Genomic DNA, 17,155 nt, shown 5'->3' on the forward strand with positions numbered 1-17,155 from the left:
TCCATTTGGGTCCACCACCGTAGTTCCTCACGTACACTGAATCTCCCACTTCAAAACTTCTGAGTTTCCAGCTTTTATCATGGCCTTCTTTTTGTTTCTGCTGTTTTTTTAGAACTTTGGACTTCACATCAGGCGTGAGTAAGTCAAATGTAGATCTCAACCTCCGTGACATTAACATCTGAGCAGGCGACAACCCAGTTGTTGCATGAGGAGAGATTCTATAATTAAACAAGAATCTTGCTACTCTTGTCTCCACAGTGTCACCTTTCATCTTTTTCATCCCCTCCTTGAAAGTTTGAACAGCACGTTCAGCTAGGCCGTTCGAAGAAGGATGATAAGGAGCTGACGTGACATGTTGAATGCCATTCCTCTTCATGAAATTTTCAAACTCTGTACTGGTAAAACATGTTGCATTATCAGACACCAACATTCTGGGTAATCCATGTGTACTGAAACACATTCTCAGTTTCTCAATTGTAATTTGGGAAGTGGCATGTGTGACAGGATAAACTTACATCCATTTAGAATGAGAATCTACCAGAATTAGGAACATTCTTCCTAAGAAGGGCCCTGCGTAGTCTACATGAAGTCTTTCCCAAGGTGAGCCCGGCCACTCCCACGGGTGCAAAGGAGCTTGAGCAGGTGCTTTTCTGAAACTTTGACACACCTCACAATTCTGAACCACTCTCTCTACATCCTGATCCATACCAGGCCACCACATGTACGATCGGGCCTTGTGATGGTATGATGATTCTCGCTCCCCAGGCCACACATCCATCTTTGACACTCAGAGCATCTCTCCTGTGATGGTACAGTAACACTTGTGGCTCTACCTTCTCAGGCCAACCCTGTAATATGTACTTATGTACCGTGGAGACTGTTATGTCGTGTGATGTCCACTTCCTAATTTGTGCTGCACTTACAGGCGAATCATCCATTAAGTCCATCATTAACACTTGATCATTAGTGTCATCCGGTTCTCCATCACCTGGCACTGGGAGTCTACTCAGCGCGTCAGCATTTTGGTGGTACCTTCCTGGTTTATATACAATGTTGTACTGATACGCTTGTAACATCACAGCCCACCTTTGCACTCTATGTGATCCCATTTGAGGAACTGCCTTCGTTTCATTGAACAAATGGATCAAGGGCTTATGATCAGTGCAAATTGTGAATGCACGACCATACAAGTACTTATGAAATCTTTGGATGCCAAAAATCACAGCTAAGCCTTCTTTGTCCAACTGTGAATTACGCTTCTCTGCAGACGTTAGCGTTCGTGACATGAACCCAAGGGGTTTCTCCACACTCTCTCCTTTTTTACGTTGCGAGAGCACTGCACCAACCCCGTATGGTGAGGCATCACAAGCCAGAACCAGTTCTGAATCTGATGAGTAATGGACTAGCACCTCTGCTGATTTTAGTAGAGCCTTAGATTCCTTAAAAGCTTCTTGTTGTGGCTTTTTCCACATCCACTGAACATCTTTTCTCAGCAGCAGATGTAGGGGGGCTAGCAGCGTTGCCAGGTTTGGAAGGAACTTATTATGATAGTTCAGTAACCCCAGATATGCTTTAAGTTCTGTGACATTCCTTGGTTCTGGTGCTTCTTCAATGGCTTTCACTTTAATTCCTAAAGGATGTAGACCCTGTGCATCTACTTTGTGTCCTAAATATTCCACCTCATCTGCCAGGAACACGCATTTTCCCCGTTTCAGTCGCAAACCAGCTTCTTTCAGTCTCAACAGCACTTTCTCCAGTGTCTTCAAGTTATTTTCTTGGTTTACTCCAGTCACCAATATATCATCCAGATAAACAACTACTCCAGGAATACCTTGCAACAATCCCTCCATTGTTCTCTGGAAGAAAGCAGGAGCTGAAGCAACTCCGAAGGGCAGACGATTATATGTGAATAACCCTTTTTGTGTATTCTCTGTCAAGTATTTCTTGGAGCTTTCATCCATGATGATTTGTTGGTATGCGTGACTCATGTCCAGTTTTGTGAACTGCTTTCCTCCATCCAGCAGAGCAAAAAGATCTTCCACCCTGGGTATTGGATACTGTTCCAAAGTTGACACTCTGTTGACTGTGAGTTTGTAGTCACCGCATAGTCTTATACTGCCATCTGGTTTCAAGATAGGAACAACAGGTGCTGCCCACTCTGAATACTTAACAGGTGAGATGATTTTGTCCTGCAGCAGACGATCAATCTCTTCCTCCACCTTTGTTTTCAGGGCGTATGGCACAGATCTAGGTCTGAAAAACCTTGGTATGGCATCAGTCGGCACATGAATAGTAGCAGTAGTGCCCCTTAATGTACCAAGCTCCTCTCTGAACACTTCCTCATGCTCGGATAGCACCTGCTGCAATGTCATCATCTCCGACTGTATCAGCTTTATTTCACTCCATTGCAGTTGAATTTCTTCCAGCCAGGCTCTGCCTAGTAAGCATGGTCCTGTTCCCTTCACTATAACAAGTGGCATTTTCTTTTCCTGCTGCTGGTACTTTACTTGCACATCAGCCACACCCACTATCTGTAATGGCTCTCCTGTATACGTTCTCAACTTGATTTTTGTGAGTCTCAGTTTGGGAGCTTCTGAGTTTTTCCAGATGTCCTTGTACATTCCCTCATTCATAAGGCTGACACTACACCCGGTATCAATCTCAAAGGTTACCAGTCTGTCATCCACATCTAACTCAACAGTGAGTGGTTTCACTTTCTTCAATGCATCCGTTTTTACACATGCCAAAGTGAAAGTTTCTTCAGATTCATCACTCTCATTATTTTCACTTACATTAAATGCTCGATGCGGACGCACTCCTTTTCCCTTTTGTGCGTATCCACTCTGTTTGCTTTTGTTGCGACAGGCCCTTGCAATATGGCCTATTTTCCCACACACATAACATTTGTCCTTCTTAAATCTGCAGTCGTCGGCGTTGTGGTTTTTTCCACTACATCTGTAGCATTCTCTGATTTCATTTTGTGCAATCGTTTCTCCCTTTTTCCAGCGATCTGGTTTCCTCGCTTTAAACATGACGCTGTTACATGCCTGTACGCTGGATTTATTTTGCAAATCGAGCACGTTTTTGCTTGCCGCCTCTGTGGCTACTGCAATTTTAAGAGCATTTTCAAACGTCAGATTTGTTTCTGAAAGCAAACGTCTCTGAATCCGATCATCATCAATGCCACACACAAGTCGATCCCTCAGCATCTGGTCTAAAGTTGCTCCGTAATTACAATCTTTTGCTAACCGACGCAACTCTGCTACATATTCTGTCAGTCTCTGTTGGCTTCTTCGTTCTCTAATCAAATTTAAATATCTGTACAATCTCACTTGGCTGAGGATTGAAATGATTTTTTAGCATCGTTACCAGTTGCTGATAAGTCTTTTCACTTGGTTTTGTAGGGCTAAGAAGATTTCGCATCACACTGTAAGTTTGTGGTCCCACAACACTTATGAGAATAGCTCTTTGCTTACCCTCCTCTTCGATGTCATTAGCCACAAAAAATTGCTCCAGTATTTCAGAATACTCTTCCCATGTTTGAGCTTTTGCATCAAATGCTGCCAGTGAGCCAATAGTTCCTGTAGCCATGATTAATCCTCTTCACTTTTTCCTTTAGAATCGTCTGTTTCCACTACAACCAGTTATCAGCACTCTGCTCATTTTCATATCCTCAATCCGTTGTCATCACAGGCTTCCCGCTTTATCCTCATCGCCAAAAATTTAGTATCTTCCATAATAATCAGACTACTACATGAATAGTTAACTTCAATACTTTACTTTCTGTTTGCAACAGTTACAGCAACAGACATAACATTCCATGTCTTACGCATGGCACATCTTCTTCACAACACACCACAGTGTGGAACACAACACTTGTAATACAATGATACCTAGTGGTTACTCCAGGATACTACATTCATAAACTCACTTTTTTTAATAATCACAAGTGACTGTCGAGTATTTTTGCTGTTTATGTTTTGCTGTTTCACTCTTGTTCTTGTGTAAATTTGATGTAGTTGACAGTGGCGGCGTATCAACAAAACCTCGGTTATGGCAAAATTTCCTCTGGCCAAACAACAGCGATATTCCAAAGTAACGTCACCATAAATGATACCACATCATATCTAAACAAATCCTTCACAAGAATCCAAAACACTGAATGAATGCATGAACATGCACAGAGACTTACAGATAACAAACACAAACACTCATATCCATTAAAATGTGTTTTTTAAAGCTCTAACTCTGCAGCAAAAGTGCGACTCCAACAAATATCTACTAAAGCATCTGTCATTTATACTTTGTGTGACAATCGCTTCAAACACACAGACAGATGTTTCATAACAACCACAAACAACCACGTTCATCAGGTACGAGTCTAAAATAAACACCAAACATTAAATGAAATGAACAGCAAACATTATTAAATATAAAACATGTCTCATCTTGTCACAGTGAAGTTTATTGTTATTAAACAGCGGCGAGGTTGAAGCTAAATCTGTGACATCCAGATAATCCAAAAAGATGCGCAGATATTTAGTGCAAAGAACTGCGACTGCGCAACACTGGCACATGGAGAACAGTTTTAATTATTCACAGTTAACGTGACAAATATTATTAATCTTTAAATATTTATACATCTGACTTGTGCAGATGAGATTGTTATGTGACTGTTAAAATAAAAAATAATTGCCAATTTATTGCCATTTGTCAACATTAAAGACCTCACTGCTACCCCTTACCTCACCATACACTATTTATTAAACACCTGTAAGGGATTTCTCAAATAGTTTCTTCTATTTTAATGAGCATCATTATACACACTTTGTTTCACTGTTTTGTCTGAATGCTGTAGGGCAGGGGTCTTACATACAAGTTCCTAGAGGTCCGGTCTTTATAATTTCTTCCAACAATAATCCAGACAATGTTTTCTGAAAATTTATAAATATTTAGTGAATTAAGCCCCCTTGTGTTTATATATATAATCTTTCATCAGGCCATTTATTTAATATTTTGATATCCACAGTATGTATCTCTGTATTGTAGGTTCTGTGGCGAGGGGAATGTCCTCTTAATAGAAGTCTGATAATTGATATCTGTCAATATAAAACTACTGACAACATTCAGACAACAAATGTAATGTAACTATTAAAATGCTCTCATCATAAACAGAAAACTAATTTACTTACTAAATAAGCCTTTTCATGCCCTTCATACCAGAACTACTTCTGTCTTTAAATCGTTTCCCTATTAGATCCTTGTTCATTACAAAAGCAAAATTTATTTCACTGTTTTCTACATAAAATCATGAAATTAATGCTTGAAATTAATATTTGATGCTTCTAAGTTAGATATTGAGACTTTAATTTGGGTTTTCACAGGGTCACAAATGTTTACATGCTGATCAATAATGCTAATGCTCAATATAGATAAAAAGGTTGTGGTTCATAAAATATCACAAATCTGGTGGAAAGGTTGGAGACTTTTAGCAAACAGTAAACAGACTGACAGATACAAATCCTTTAAAGTTGCTGTATTTAGTTTATTGTTGTGAGTCTATTGACCTGCTCTGCGTGTCTGCACTACTGTTGTTAACATGAACACGTGTCTGCTGCTCTTCATGCGGCGTGTCTTTGATGGAGAGAAGCAGCGCACGCGGATCAGAAAGGGTTGACCTCTGACCCCGATGTCTGCACTTGGGTTCTCTGTCCTTGTTCCCTCAACACGTTCCTGACACCTTGATGCTTCATACGATATCCTGAAACATAGAAATGAGATCAGAAGTGATCATTAAAGATCCATCTGTTAATGCTTTGACTGTTATTCATCTCTGTGGCAAGTGCAGCGTTATTCACATCAGAAAGATCCATCATGCAGTCAGAAAACAGTCATAAGTGTCTTACTAACATTGTGACTCACTGTTATCTTGTTATTTCTCTTTCAGTCTGAGTGACAATAATCTGAAGGATTCAGGAGTGAAGCTGCTCTCTGATGGACTGAAGAATACAAACTGTAAACTGAAGACATTACAGTAAGAAAATCCTTCAAGCAATAAAGTTAAACATGTGTATGTATTATGTAAATGAAGGTCTTCATAAGTTTATCAGAATCATCTTTATATGTAAGAGACTCAACAATGACTGTCAGTCAATGACTCTGTTGATTCAGATTCATACAGAATTATCACCAAACTGAGATCATTTTAATAACTAACTTGAATATATTAAACTATTCATGATATTATTGTGATTTACAATAAATTAATTTATTATGTGTATCTTGTAAAAAGGGACATAATTTGATACATTTGATGAATAATAATATATGAATAATAAAAATATATTAAAGTGTAATTAACTATATCAAATAATTCTGCTATTAATTGTTGTCTAAATGTTATTGTCATTATTTCATTTATTTTCTTCTTTCTTCAGTTTGTCTGACTGCAGTATTGGATCTGAAGGTTGTGTTGCTCTGACTTCAGCTCTGAGATCAAACCCCTCACATCTGACACAACTGGATCTGAACTGTAATAATCCAGAAGATTCAGGAGTGAAGCTGCTCTCTGATCTACTGAAGGATCCACACTGTCAACTACAGAAACTACTGTGAGTTACTGATCAAATTATCATTTTGTTATAAACTCACTTTTTTTAATAATCACAAGTGACTGTCGAGTATTTTTGTTGTTTGTTTTGCTGTTTCACTCTTGTTCTTGTGTAAATTTGATGTAGTTGACAGTGGCGGCGTTTCAACAAAACCTCGGTTATGTCAATTTCCTCCGGCCAAACAACAGCGATATTCCTAAGTAACGTCACCATAAATGATACCACATCATATCTAAATGTAGCACGAGGGCACTATAAACACTGGAAAATTAAGATGCCCGATCAACATCGCCTGACTACGCCACCCTGAATCCCTCACAGGGAGAGTGAAGTTAAATTATAGACACAGATTCATTGTGTGCCTTATCAACAGAAGGAATAGAGACGAGTTTCTCAAATAGAACAAAATTCACAATTTATTGACAGACATCTTATAGAAAAGGACACGCCCTATTAATCACCATTGGAGCAGTAATCTTAAAATAGAGAACACCAACTTTAAGAGACGAAAAAAAACCCAAAGACAAACTAGCGGACACTCGAGGAGGACTGACCGTCCACTGGCATGGGCCCACACTATTGCCCCTGTGATATTCACCAGTACACGTAAAAATAAAAGGCGCACACACGCGCACACGCACACGCACAGCTCAGGAAGCAGACCATTGTAGTTTAAATAGCCCTGATGCAGACTAGAAGAGTAACCATATCCAGCCGTACTAGACAGGTCACAATATTAAATAGGTAATTATCAAAAAAAACCTTAACCAGCAAACCCCCCAAAAAAGCAAAATAAGTTACATAAAACTGAAAGGGGAGGAAAGACAGCAGTGGCAAAGAAACTGGAATATTCAAAAATAGACCAAATGTTACATCAAATAAATATAAAATCATCTAAACATCAACTACACAAATAAATATATATTGCCAGTCCCCCAGCTAAATCACTCCCAATACATGAAATCATTCATTCTAACTATATACAAGGAAAGGAGGATAACAGCCTTCAAACAAGGCGCACAGGTGTACTAAAGTGTGTACATCACTTTAGAGGCAATAAATACTGAATGAGTGAAAGTAGCAACAATGATAACCTTCTTGAGTCTCAACCAGCAAACAAAGCCCATGCAAACAACTGCTCCTCTGGTCTTATAAAGCACCTGGGAATCTAATCATGTGCACAACTCCGCCCCTAAGGAAATGCTCTTAAAGGGGCCCTGTCACTTTTCCCTGCTACATAAACAAATCATTCACAAGAATCCAAAACACTGAATGAATGCATGAACATGCACAGAGACTTACAGATAACAAACACAAACCCTCATATCCATTAAAATGTGTTTTTTAAAGCTCTAACTCTGCAGCAAAAGTGCGACTCCAACAAATATCTACTAAAGCATCTGTCATTTATACTGTGTGTGACAATCGCTTCAAACCCACAGACAGATGTTTCATAACAACCACAAACGACCACGTTCATCAGGTCCGAGTCTAAAATAAACACCAAACATTAAATGAAATGAACAGCAAACATTATTAAATATAAAACATGTCTCACCTTGTCACAGTGAAGTTTATTGTTATTAAGCAGCGGCGAGGTTGAAGCTAAATCTGTGACATCCAGATTATCCAAAAAGATTCACCTGAACATCTAACATACAAGAAATATACAGCAGTCTAAAATATGAAGATGATCTTTAATGAGCATCATTATACACACTTTGTTTCACTGTTTTGTCTGAATGCTGTAGGGCAGGGGTCTTACATTCAAGTTCCTAGAGGTCCGGTCTTTATATTTTCTTCCAACAATAATCCAGACAATGTTTTCTGAAAATTAATAAATATTAAATAAATGAAGCCCCCTTGTGTGTTTGTATATATATATATATATATATATATATATATATATATAATCTTTTTTTATGTAGTGAAGTGAAGTGGGTGGCGCCCTCTCTGCGTGTGTTGACTCCGCCCTAGAGGCTTGTAGTTAATCAGCGTCTCATTCATCCGGGTATATTAAGGTGTCTGTTTTGGACATGGGGTCAATGTGCTGCGTTGTGTTTATCTATCGCGTCATTATTCTGCTATCAGTCTGGTGCCCTGGCTAGAGGTGGTGGGCTGTTTGCGGATAAGCACACGTTGTGCTGAGTGTTTGGGTCGGATTGGGACTTCCATGGCTGCTGTTCTGTTCCTACTATTCTAACATTTTGTTTCTATTGTTTTGTTTCATTAACCTGCTGAGTGCAGTTGTTATGTGAGCACACTTCAGCCTTGTTGAGTTATTTTGCTTTTATTATGGTGTGATTATTTCACTTATTATTTTCACTTATTAACCACATTTGGAAGACTGTTCCATCAGGAAGGAGTTGTGAAGGAGAATGAGCATGAAAGTGATTTTCTGCCCTTATGAGAAGACAATACAAGATGCCGCTGGTTCGCTGAACGTAGGGTTCTTGATGGGGTGTAGGAGTGTAGTATGGTGTGGAAGTATGCCGGCGCAGATCCTGTGATAGTCCTGTAGGCAAACATCAGTGACTTCAACCGGTAGCCAGTGGAGAGAGATTAAAGGTGGTGTCACATGAACCCTTTTGGGCTGTTTTGAACCAGCTGAAAGCCTTTGCAGGAAGACCAGTGAGGAGAGCATTGCAGTAGTCCAACCTTGAGATCACCAGCGCCTGGACAAGAAGTTGTGCCGCATTCTCCGTGAGATAGGGTCTAACCTTTCGGATGTTGAATAAGGCATATCGACAGGATCACGTTGTGATTATTTAGCTTTCATTGAAAATAAATGAGATTTTTTTTAATATTTGTGTCTTTCTCTTGGAACATTGTTATATGTATTACATTTGTGATACGGTGAGACTTTAAGTATCACATGAACCTTGTGTCAGCGTTATTCAAATCAGAAAGATCCATCATGCAGTCAGAAAACAGTCATAAGTGTCTTACTAACATTGTGATTCACTGTTATCTTATTTCTCTTTCAGTCTGAGTTTCTGTAATCTGACAGAGAAAAGTTGTTCATCACTGGCGTCAGTTCTCAGATCAAACTCCTCAAGTCTGACAGAACTGAACCTGAGTCACAATAATCTGAAGGATTCAGGAGTGAAGCTGCTCTCTGATGGACTGAAGAATACAAACTGTAAACTGAAGACATTAAAGTAAGAAAATCCTTAAAGCAATAAAGTCAAATGTATGTTTGTATCATTAATTCAATGGAGGTCTTTATATAAAGATGATTCACATGAACTTTTATAATGTTGTTGATCATAGTAAGAGACACAACAGTAGTTGCGTTGCCATTACCCTTCAAATTGCACATGAGGTGTTTTTCAGGCAATACAATAAAGGAACATTTAGCTAAACTGCCATGGGAACACTTGTCACGTGGCATAAGTCCTTGTTCATGGTCCGGTCCACTGTATGTATTGGTTCATTTACCCAGTGTTTCGTGTATGGTTATTTTTGCCCCCCATGTGGGAAGTGGTTGTTTTGATATTTAGTTTGGATAGTGTTTTTGTTCTTGTTTATTAAAGTCTATTTGTTAACCCCTTCATCCCCGCTGCCTTGCACTTGGGTTCTTCCACACACGTTCCACGATCACGACAGTATAAATCTCAATTTAGAAAAATTGACCCACAAGACGGGTTTTGTTTTCCAAGGTCACATATGATAATGCATGAAAACTAATGAGTGTGCAGTATGGAGCTTTATTAGGAAAAGTGAGTAAATATAAAATAGCGCAAAATACAGACATTTGTCTTTCATAACAGTAAATGACATCATGCACCTCTAAAGTTGGTTCCCAACCCACCAAAACACCTAAAGAAGATTGAATGACTTATTGCAGGAAGAAAACAACACACTTCAGTTGCATAAAATTGTTAAATGGAAACGCTGTCATTTATTTTAATCAAATTAGTTTTTTTAATATCGTTTAAAGTTTTAATATTGCAAAAATCTGTAATGGAAACCCGGCTACCTAATGCTACTTTCTGTGAGAAATAACTGAGACACTTTAACAGAAAACATACTGTTATAAATCTTTAAACAAATAACCTGAATATTATACTGAACTATTCTTGGTATTATTCTAAAAATGACATTAATTTATCTCATTAAATTTTCTTCTCTCTTCAGTCTGGCGTTCTGCAGTATTGGATCTGAAGGTTGTGTTGCTCTGACTTCAGCTCTGAGATCAAACCCCTCACATCTGACACAACTGGATCTGAGCTGTAATAATCCAGAAGATTCAGGAGTGAAGCTGCTCTCTGATCTACTGAAGGATCCACACTGTAAACTACAGACACTACTGTGAGTTGTTGTTGTGTAAATTTGGTTTTGTAGCAATACTTGTTGATAAAATAATTGTGAAATGTCTTAAGATAATGAATGTGAGGAGTGTATTTTAATATCTGATCTCTCTGATGTTTTACAGTATTGAGTGTTGAAGGTATCAATCGTCTTCACACCGTGATGTTGCTACAAGGCCAATAAGCAGATCACAGCCGGCATCAAAGTTTGTTTTGTTCTTGGACATGAAAATCTGTGCTGGGAAATAATCAACGTGTAAAAGAATCCAACTGAATGAATGCAGAACATGCACAGAGACTTACAGATAACAAATCCAAACCCTCATATCTCTTGAAATGTGTTTTCTAAAGCTCTACTGTTAAAGTAAACTATTATAATTTAAAAATTTTGGCATATATCATTAGTAAAGACCTGGGGCCTCATGTATCAACCTTGCGTTCGCACAAAAACTTTGCGTACGCCAGCTTTCACGCTCAAGGTCGGATGTTCTTACGGTGAACTTCATGTCTGGCGTACGTACATTTCTCATTGTTTTTGTCCGTTGGCGACTCTTACAGGCAATGAAGTGAAGTTGTAAACATTACACAATAATTTGTTCTACAAGTCTATCGCACCACCACCTGTGGGAAGCATTGCTATTAATTAGCAATTTATAAATAATTGACATATATTGTCACACAAGCCTTATAGGATTATATTAATTATATCAATTATGCAATTAAATAAGAACATATAAAAGCATACCGGTATGCAAATTGACACAACCCTTAGTCTATGGCAATGGCAGCTTTGGCTTTATTAGAGGACATTGCTAATGGCAGAATCCGAAGAGAACGAGTTTTTAGGGACCACAATGATTTTCTTGCTCAGGATGATGACTGGCTTATCAGCCGTTTCAGATTTCCAAGGGCTATCCTCTTGGAGCTCTGTGCTGAGTTGGGTCCGAATATAGAGAGAGAGACAGCGAGGAGCCACGCAATACCCGTTCCCTTGCAGGTGCTGACAACACTTGGTTTTCTGGCAACTGGTTCTTTCCAAAGGGAACTGGCAGACCGCTCAGGAATAAGCCAGTCGTCTTTGAGCCGCGCAATGCCAGCGGTATGGGACGGGATCATCCGCATGTCTAACAGGTATATAAGGTTCCCATATGATGCAGTTGACCAGCCAAACATTAAAACGCAATTTGCAGCGATAGCCGGTTTCCCTAATGTAATCGGAGCGATCGACTGCACACACATTGCTATAAAGGCGCCATCTGAAGAAGAATTTGCATATGTGAATCGGAAACATTTCCATTCAATAAATGTGCAGATAATTTGTGATGCACAAATGCGCCTAACAAATATTGTGGCAAGGTGGCCTGGGTCAACCCATGATTCATACATCCTTACAAACAGCTTGGTTCGGATGAGGCTCCAAACTGGCAGGGTGCGTGATGGGTGGATTCTTGGTAAGTGATGCATTTAAAGTTATGCTTTATCTTATTGTATATTATATATTTTTTTTTGCATTTAATTATTGAATAACCCTTCAGGAGACCGCGGTTATCCACTAAAGACGTGGCTTTTAACCCCCCTCACCAACCCACAAACTGACCAAGAGCGCAGATACAATAATGCCCATTCTCGCACTCGGTCAGTTGTAGAGCGGGCGATTGGGCAGCTGAAATGTCGGTGGCGCTGCCTTGACAGGAGTGGGGGGATGCTGTTATACCGCCCTGACAAGGTGTGCCGCATTGTGCCACTTGGTGAGGTGGCAGCACCGCCAGATGACCCTGACCCAGGACCAATGTATGTGCAGCCAAACCAACAAGCTATTCAGGCCCGTCAACATGTGATTGCAACAATATAAATGGTAATCGGAGACAAAGTTCATTTTTTGACCAATTCCTTTAATGAGTGGCTTATGTCTGTGAGTGCGTCAGTGATATTTTTAAGGTGACTGTTGATTTCTCCGATGGCCATTACGATTTGCTGTTGTGACTCCAAAACAGCATGCGTCAAGACGCGGCCAGACGGACGGGCGTCAGCACTGGTGGGAGCACTGGAAACACTGGGCACAGTGGGCGCTGGCTGCTCAGGAGGGGAGGATTCCGAGTGCGTGCCAGTGGATGTTCCGGCTATTGCACCATATGAGTCTAAATAAACACAGGCACATGTTAACTTTGATTTGAGTCCGAAGTTTCGTTTCTTGCCGCTTGCTTTAGCCATTTTCTTACTGCTATCGTTTGCCAAAGTGAACTCATTACCATATTTAAATTGATTTAATTAGGGGAGGAGACTGGGTGGGGAGTTGTGCTCATGCATGTGCGCTCAATTCTACGTTAATTGGGATGTACAAAGAGAATATGCGTGGGATCCTTCGTACGCAGAGAATCATACATCTGTTTTTTTTTGTGCGTACGCACATTTACAGCTTTGTCCGTACGCAATGTTATAGTATGAATTCAACGCAAGTCTTTGTACATGAGGCCCCTGCAATTTTTAAGTTTCTTGATTTTGTTGAAAGTAAAGGCCTGTATGATCTAATATGTGATGTGAAAATGTAGACAAGCTAAAGGTGGATTTGAACCCACTCATGTTAAAACTATACAGTGGTCTGAAATATGTTGATGATCTTTAGTGAGCATCAATATGAAAACATGGTTTCCACTGTATTGTCTGAATGCTTGAGTTTGGCACCTGCTGTTCTCTGCCATACGCAAACACCGACCCTGTTGACAGCACTGATTTGTTAGGGATCATTGAGCCACGTGACCACACGGCGTTAAGATCAAGTGTTGCCTCCACCTCTTCACAGAGGATGACAGTAAAAAAGAGAGAGAGGTTTTGTTATTGGACTGATTCCTGCTTTATGCCGTCTAGACCAGGTGTTACTATCTGGAGGATTCCTGCTTTATTTCTCACCCTGAGTGTGGTGTTACCGGATCATTCCTCATGAAGATAGGGGGGTGCCGTTCTCTAACGCTTCCCTTCGTGGGTATGAACGTGTTTCAGGAGGTAAGAGGGAATGACCTAACAGAGTAACACCCTGCTTGTAGGTCTACGGATGGGGTGCGTATCATAAATAACAGGGGGTTTCTGCACTCTTTTGGGCAGCGTTGATGTTTTGTTTCCATTCAGTGTCAGATTCAGTCAGATCCTTACATTCTTTTAGTCCTTATTTTGGGTTTCAGTGCATTTTGGTTTATTGTGTTTTTTACATGTTTGGTTCATTTTTGTTTGCAAAATTTGGTTTTCTCGAATTATTTTTTTTGTTCATTTATGATTGTATTTATTTGTTTTCTTTTCACTGTTTTTGTATATTATTTGTGAAACCAGCATACACAAGAGCTGTAAGCACTGTATTTAATTCAGCACATGGAGCAATGCTATGAGGGCATTCTGCTCTTCTAAAGTGTTCTGTTGAGACCCTGTTCTCTTTGGGTTCTTGTTTGTTTTATCCTCGTAATTTCTCTTTTTTTAAATACAGTTTGATTTGTGTTTAAGTGAAGTGGTGATTTCCTTTATCAAGTTTAATTGTTTTTTGTGGTAATGAATGAAATGGTGTTTGTGTTATTTCTTTATCCACTTAATAAACATATTGTACTTTATTTCTCTGACTGAGTAACTTGAACCTGTGTTTGTCCTTGCGGGAAGAAACTCTAGTTTAACGTTAATCTTTGTGTAACCCAGGTAAAATGTGGTGCTTAAGACAAATAAATATATAATGTTATATTCTAATTCGTTATAGTTTTCATTAAAAAGTTGAAACGATGTGTTAACAAACATTGTGAATAAATTATCTATAAATAAAATGTATGATAATTGAGCACAGAACATGTGACGTACGTGAGTTGTGTATGACGTAAACGGATGACTCACGGGAGTTCGAGAGACGCGCTGAACACGACACGAGTGATGCAGATGGGATTCAAAAGGTTTATATTGTTTAAATCGTTATAAGTAACTTTATTATACTTACTTTATGGTTAATGATGATGGATCATTTTAGAATGATGATTACTGATTTAATCGCGGATGTTGGCCGATTATGATGCTCTGAATCTGAACTGTTACTCTCAGGATTTGGTGAGTTTTTATGTTTCACTCCATATTGTTCATGTTGTAAAGATCGTTTGCATAACTTCTGAATGTTTATGATTTATTTTGAAACGTTAAGCGATTAGCATGGATGAATAGTAATTTGCACATCCTCAATCTGTCATGAAAGTTGAGATGGATGTTTCAACTCTCAGTTTAAAGAAAATAAGTTATAAAGAAATAATGTTAATGACACAGTTTTGGTAAAACAGTGCAGGTTTATTGTTTGAGTTGGAAAATTCTCCTATGGAATTGAGATGGCGAGCCACCTGTGGCGGATGTCGATGATCCTGGGTCGGGTCAGTTTATCTTTTATTTATTGGAATGTGCATTCTTTACTGAAATCAAAAGACATTCATTTGGGTTTAATAAACTTTATTTAACTTTCGTTTAGATTTAAGTGTATGTTCTCTTTAACGTTTAGTTTGCTGAATGTTTGCTTACCGATCTCTTTGTTTGCTTGACTGTTATGGCTGAGACCGGTGAGCTGGTGTACCGTCTAAAGGGGTCCGGGCGGAAATGTCGGATGTATATATATGGTTCCAGCCAATGATTGGGCCGCAACCATCCCGGTTTCTACCCTGGGGTACTCCATGGACTATTTCAATGATTTCTTCCTTGTTTAGAAATGGGAAGTTAATTTATGAGTGAAGTCGTTTGACTGTGCTAATTGAAGTGCTTGTGTGTGTTTATTTTGATGTTTTCATATTTGTTTGTTGTGTATAATGGCCATTATGTGTTATGTATTCTCCTTTTTGTAGTAATTGGTGCTGGCCACCAATATATAAGTTGGTTAGTTGTGTTTGTAGGGAGGTTGGTCTGGATGAGAACAGGGGCCCGTTCTTCGTACGTCGCTTATTACATCCGAGATCAAAAGACACATCCAAGATGACATCATCGTGCTAATCATGATCCGGCTAATTGGGTTCTTCGAACACACCTGCCGCTTATGATTAGTATCGCTGGATTGAGTTATCTGAGATCATTGCACGTTCTTGCGTTGGTTTAAAAGGGGAAATGTATCGATAGTAGAAACAATGATCAGCAACGCTGTGATTGGCCGTTCAGCATGGCTAAAGAACACGCCCAGTTTTTCTCTCAAGCAGAACAAGAGCTTTTAATGGAAGGTTATGCCCAATTTGAACATTTATTTCAAACAAATTAAATGCATAAATGGTGTCCATGTCAGATGTTTCTATCAATCACTTTCTACAGTATGTATTTTTTATTTATTTCATATTTACATATGTCAGAGCCACCACGGGACCCACTAGAACATGGGAACAAGTAAATTTGAAGTACAAGAATATTCCACAAAATGGTAGCCTTCACTTCTTATACAGTCCTTATGTAAAAAGCCACTGTTAAATGATGTGTCTATTTATGACAGCCACAAAGAAAAAGGCTGAAAGATTACAGGTGGTGGTCCTGCACCCCCACAATATACCCCAGCAGAAGAGCTGGCCCTTGGGTTGGATTCAAACCAACTCATTGTGGAGGGCATCCCTGGGGGCAGCTCTTCCTTATACCCAAAGCCAGGGACCAGTAGCAGCAACACCTACATTACTTTTAGGCTAAATTAGCTTTTATTTCTCTGAGTATACTGTAAAATGGTTTGTTGCTGCATTAAATGAATCTGGTACAGTCATTTCAAATGTTTGTGAAAGTGAAAACTAATAAACTTTGTTCATATAAAATATGTTGCCATGAGTTATTGATCACATTATTTTTTTACAGTGTAGTTAATTGTAATGACATTATTTCCCCCCCCCCCAAGAGTGCAACACATTGTAATACCCATTTATTTCCATTGCACGTCCTGTGAAGAAATCCTCTCAGATGACTGTCCTTTGGAGGAAGAACCTGTTAGTGCATAAATAACTTAACTATAATTTGTATATACTTTTGTACCTATACTTTCTGTCTGCAACATCAGTTGCAGGAGTCCACACCTAGAGAAAGGTCTACAGAAAAGCTCACAGAACAGTCTGCACAAAGAACTGCTGATACAGAGGTGGGCAGTGTTTTACTTTTGTTGCATGAGAATCAGAATCAGAACAAGCTTTATTGCCAGGTGTGCTTACACACACGAGGAATTTGTCTTGGTTGCAGAAGCTTCCAGTACACGAGTAAGGTTACAAGACAAGT

At 39.2% G+C, this 17,155-nt stretch overlaps 2 protein-coding genes and 1 long non-coding RNA gene across 3 annotated transcripts in view; all 3 read left to right on the forward strand.

Moving 5' to 3' along the window:
* Positions 1 to 11,659, forward strand: part of LOC306891695 (NLR family CARD domain-containing protein 3-like) — a 33,063-nt gene extending 21,404 nt beyond the window's left edge. The window contains exons 10-14 of the mRNA XM_079452169.1: positions 5,948 to 6,034; positions 6,438 to 6,611; positions 9,599 to 9,772; positions 10,752 to 10,925; positions 11,050 to 11,659. Coding sequence (XP_079308295.1) covers positions 5,948 to 6,034; positions 6,438 to 6,611; positions 9,599 to 9,772; positions 10,752 to 10,925; positions 11,050 to 11,062 — 622 coding nt within the window. The 3' untranslated portion in view covers positions 11,063 to 11,659. The remainder of the gene's footprint in view (positions 1 to 5,947; positions 6,035 to 6,437; positions 6,612 to 9,598; positions 9,773 to 10,751; positions 10,926 to 11,049) is intronic.
* On the forward strand, positions 11,575 to 14,516 carry LOC306891724 (putative nuclease HARBI1). The gene is made up of 3 exons (XM_079452213.1): positions 11,575 to 12,375; positions 12,460 to 12,779; positions 12,919 to 14,516. Exons 1-2 carry the CDS (start codon positions 11,700 to 11,702, stop codon positions 12,774 to 12,776), a joined length of 993 nt encoding a protein of 330 aa, XP_079308339.1. The 5' UTR covers positions 11,575 to 11,699; the 3' UTR covers positions 12,777 to 12,779; positions 12,919 to 14,516.
* Positions 14,517 to 14,773: 257 nt separating this feature from the next.
* Positions 14,774 to 16,701, forward strand: LOC306891740. The gene is made up of 3 exons (XR_013786394.1): positions 14,774 to 14,844; positions 14,919 to 14,995; positions 15,220 to 16,701. It is a non-coding gene; the product is annotated as an uncharacterized lncRNA (long non-coding RNA).
* The last annotated feature ends 454 nt before the right edge of the window (positions 16,702 to 17,155 follow it).

This window comes from Barbatula barbatula (assembly GCF_947034865.1).
Source record: "Barbatula barbatula genome assembly, chromosome: 3".
NCBI classification, from domain to species: Eukaryota; Metazoa; Chordata; class Actinopteri; order Cypriniformes; family Nemacheilidae; genus Barbatula; species Barbatula barbatula.

Excerpts from the sequence above, each read along its gene's own strand:
- LOC306891724 (XM_079452213.1), top strand. The coding sequence starts at position 11,700 with ATGGCAATGGCAGCTTTGGCTTTATTAGAGGACATTGCTAATGGCAGA. Across the intron at positions 12,376-12,459 it reads GCGTGATGGGTGGATTCTTG|GAGACCGCGGTTATCCACTA; the intron begins GTAAGTGATGCA and ends ATAACCCTTCAG.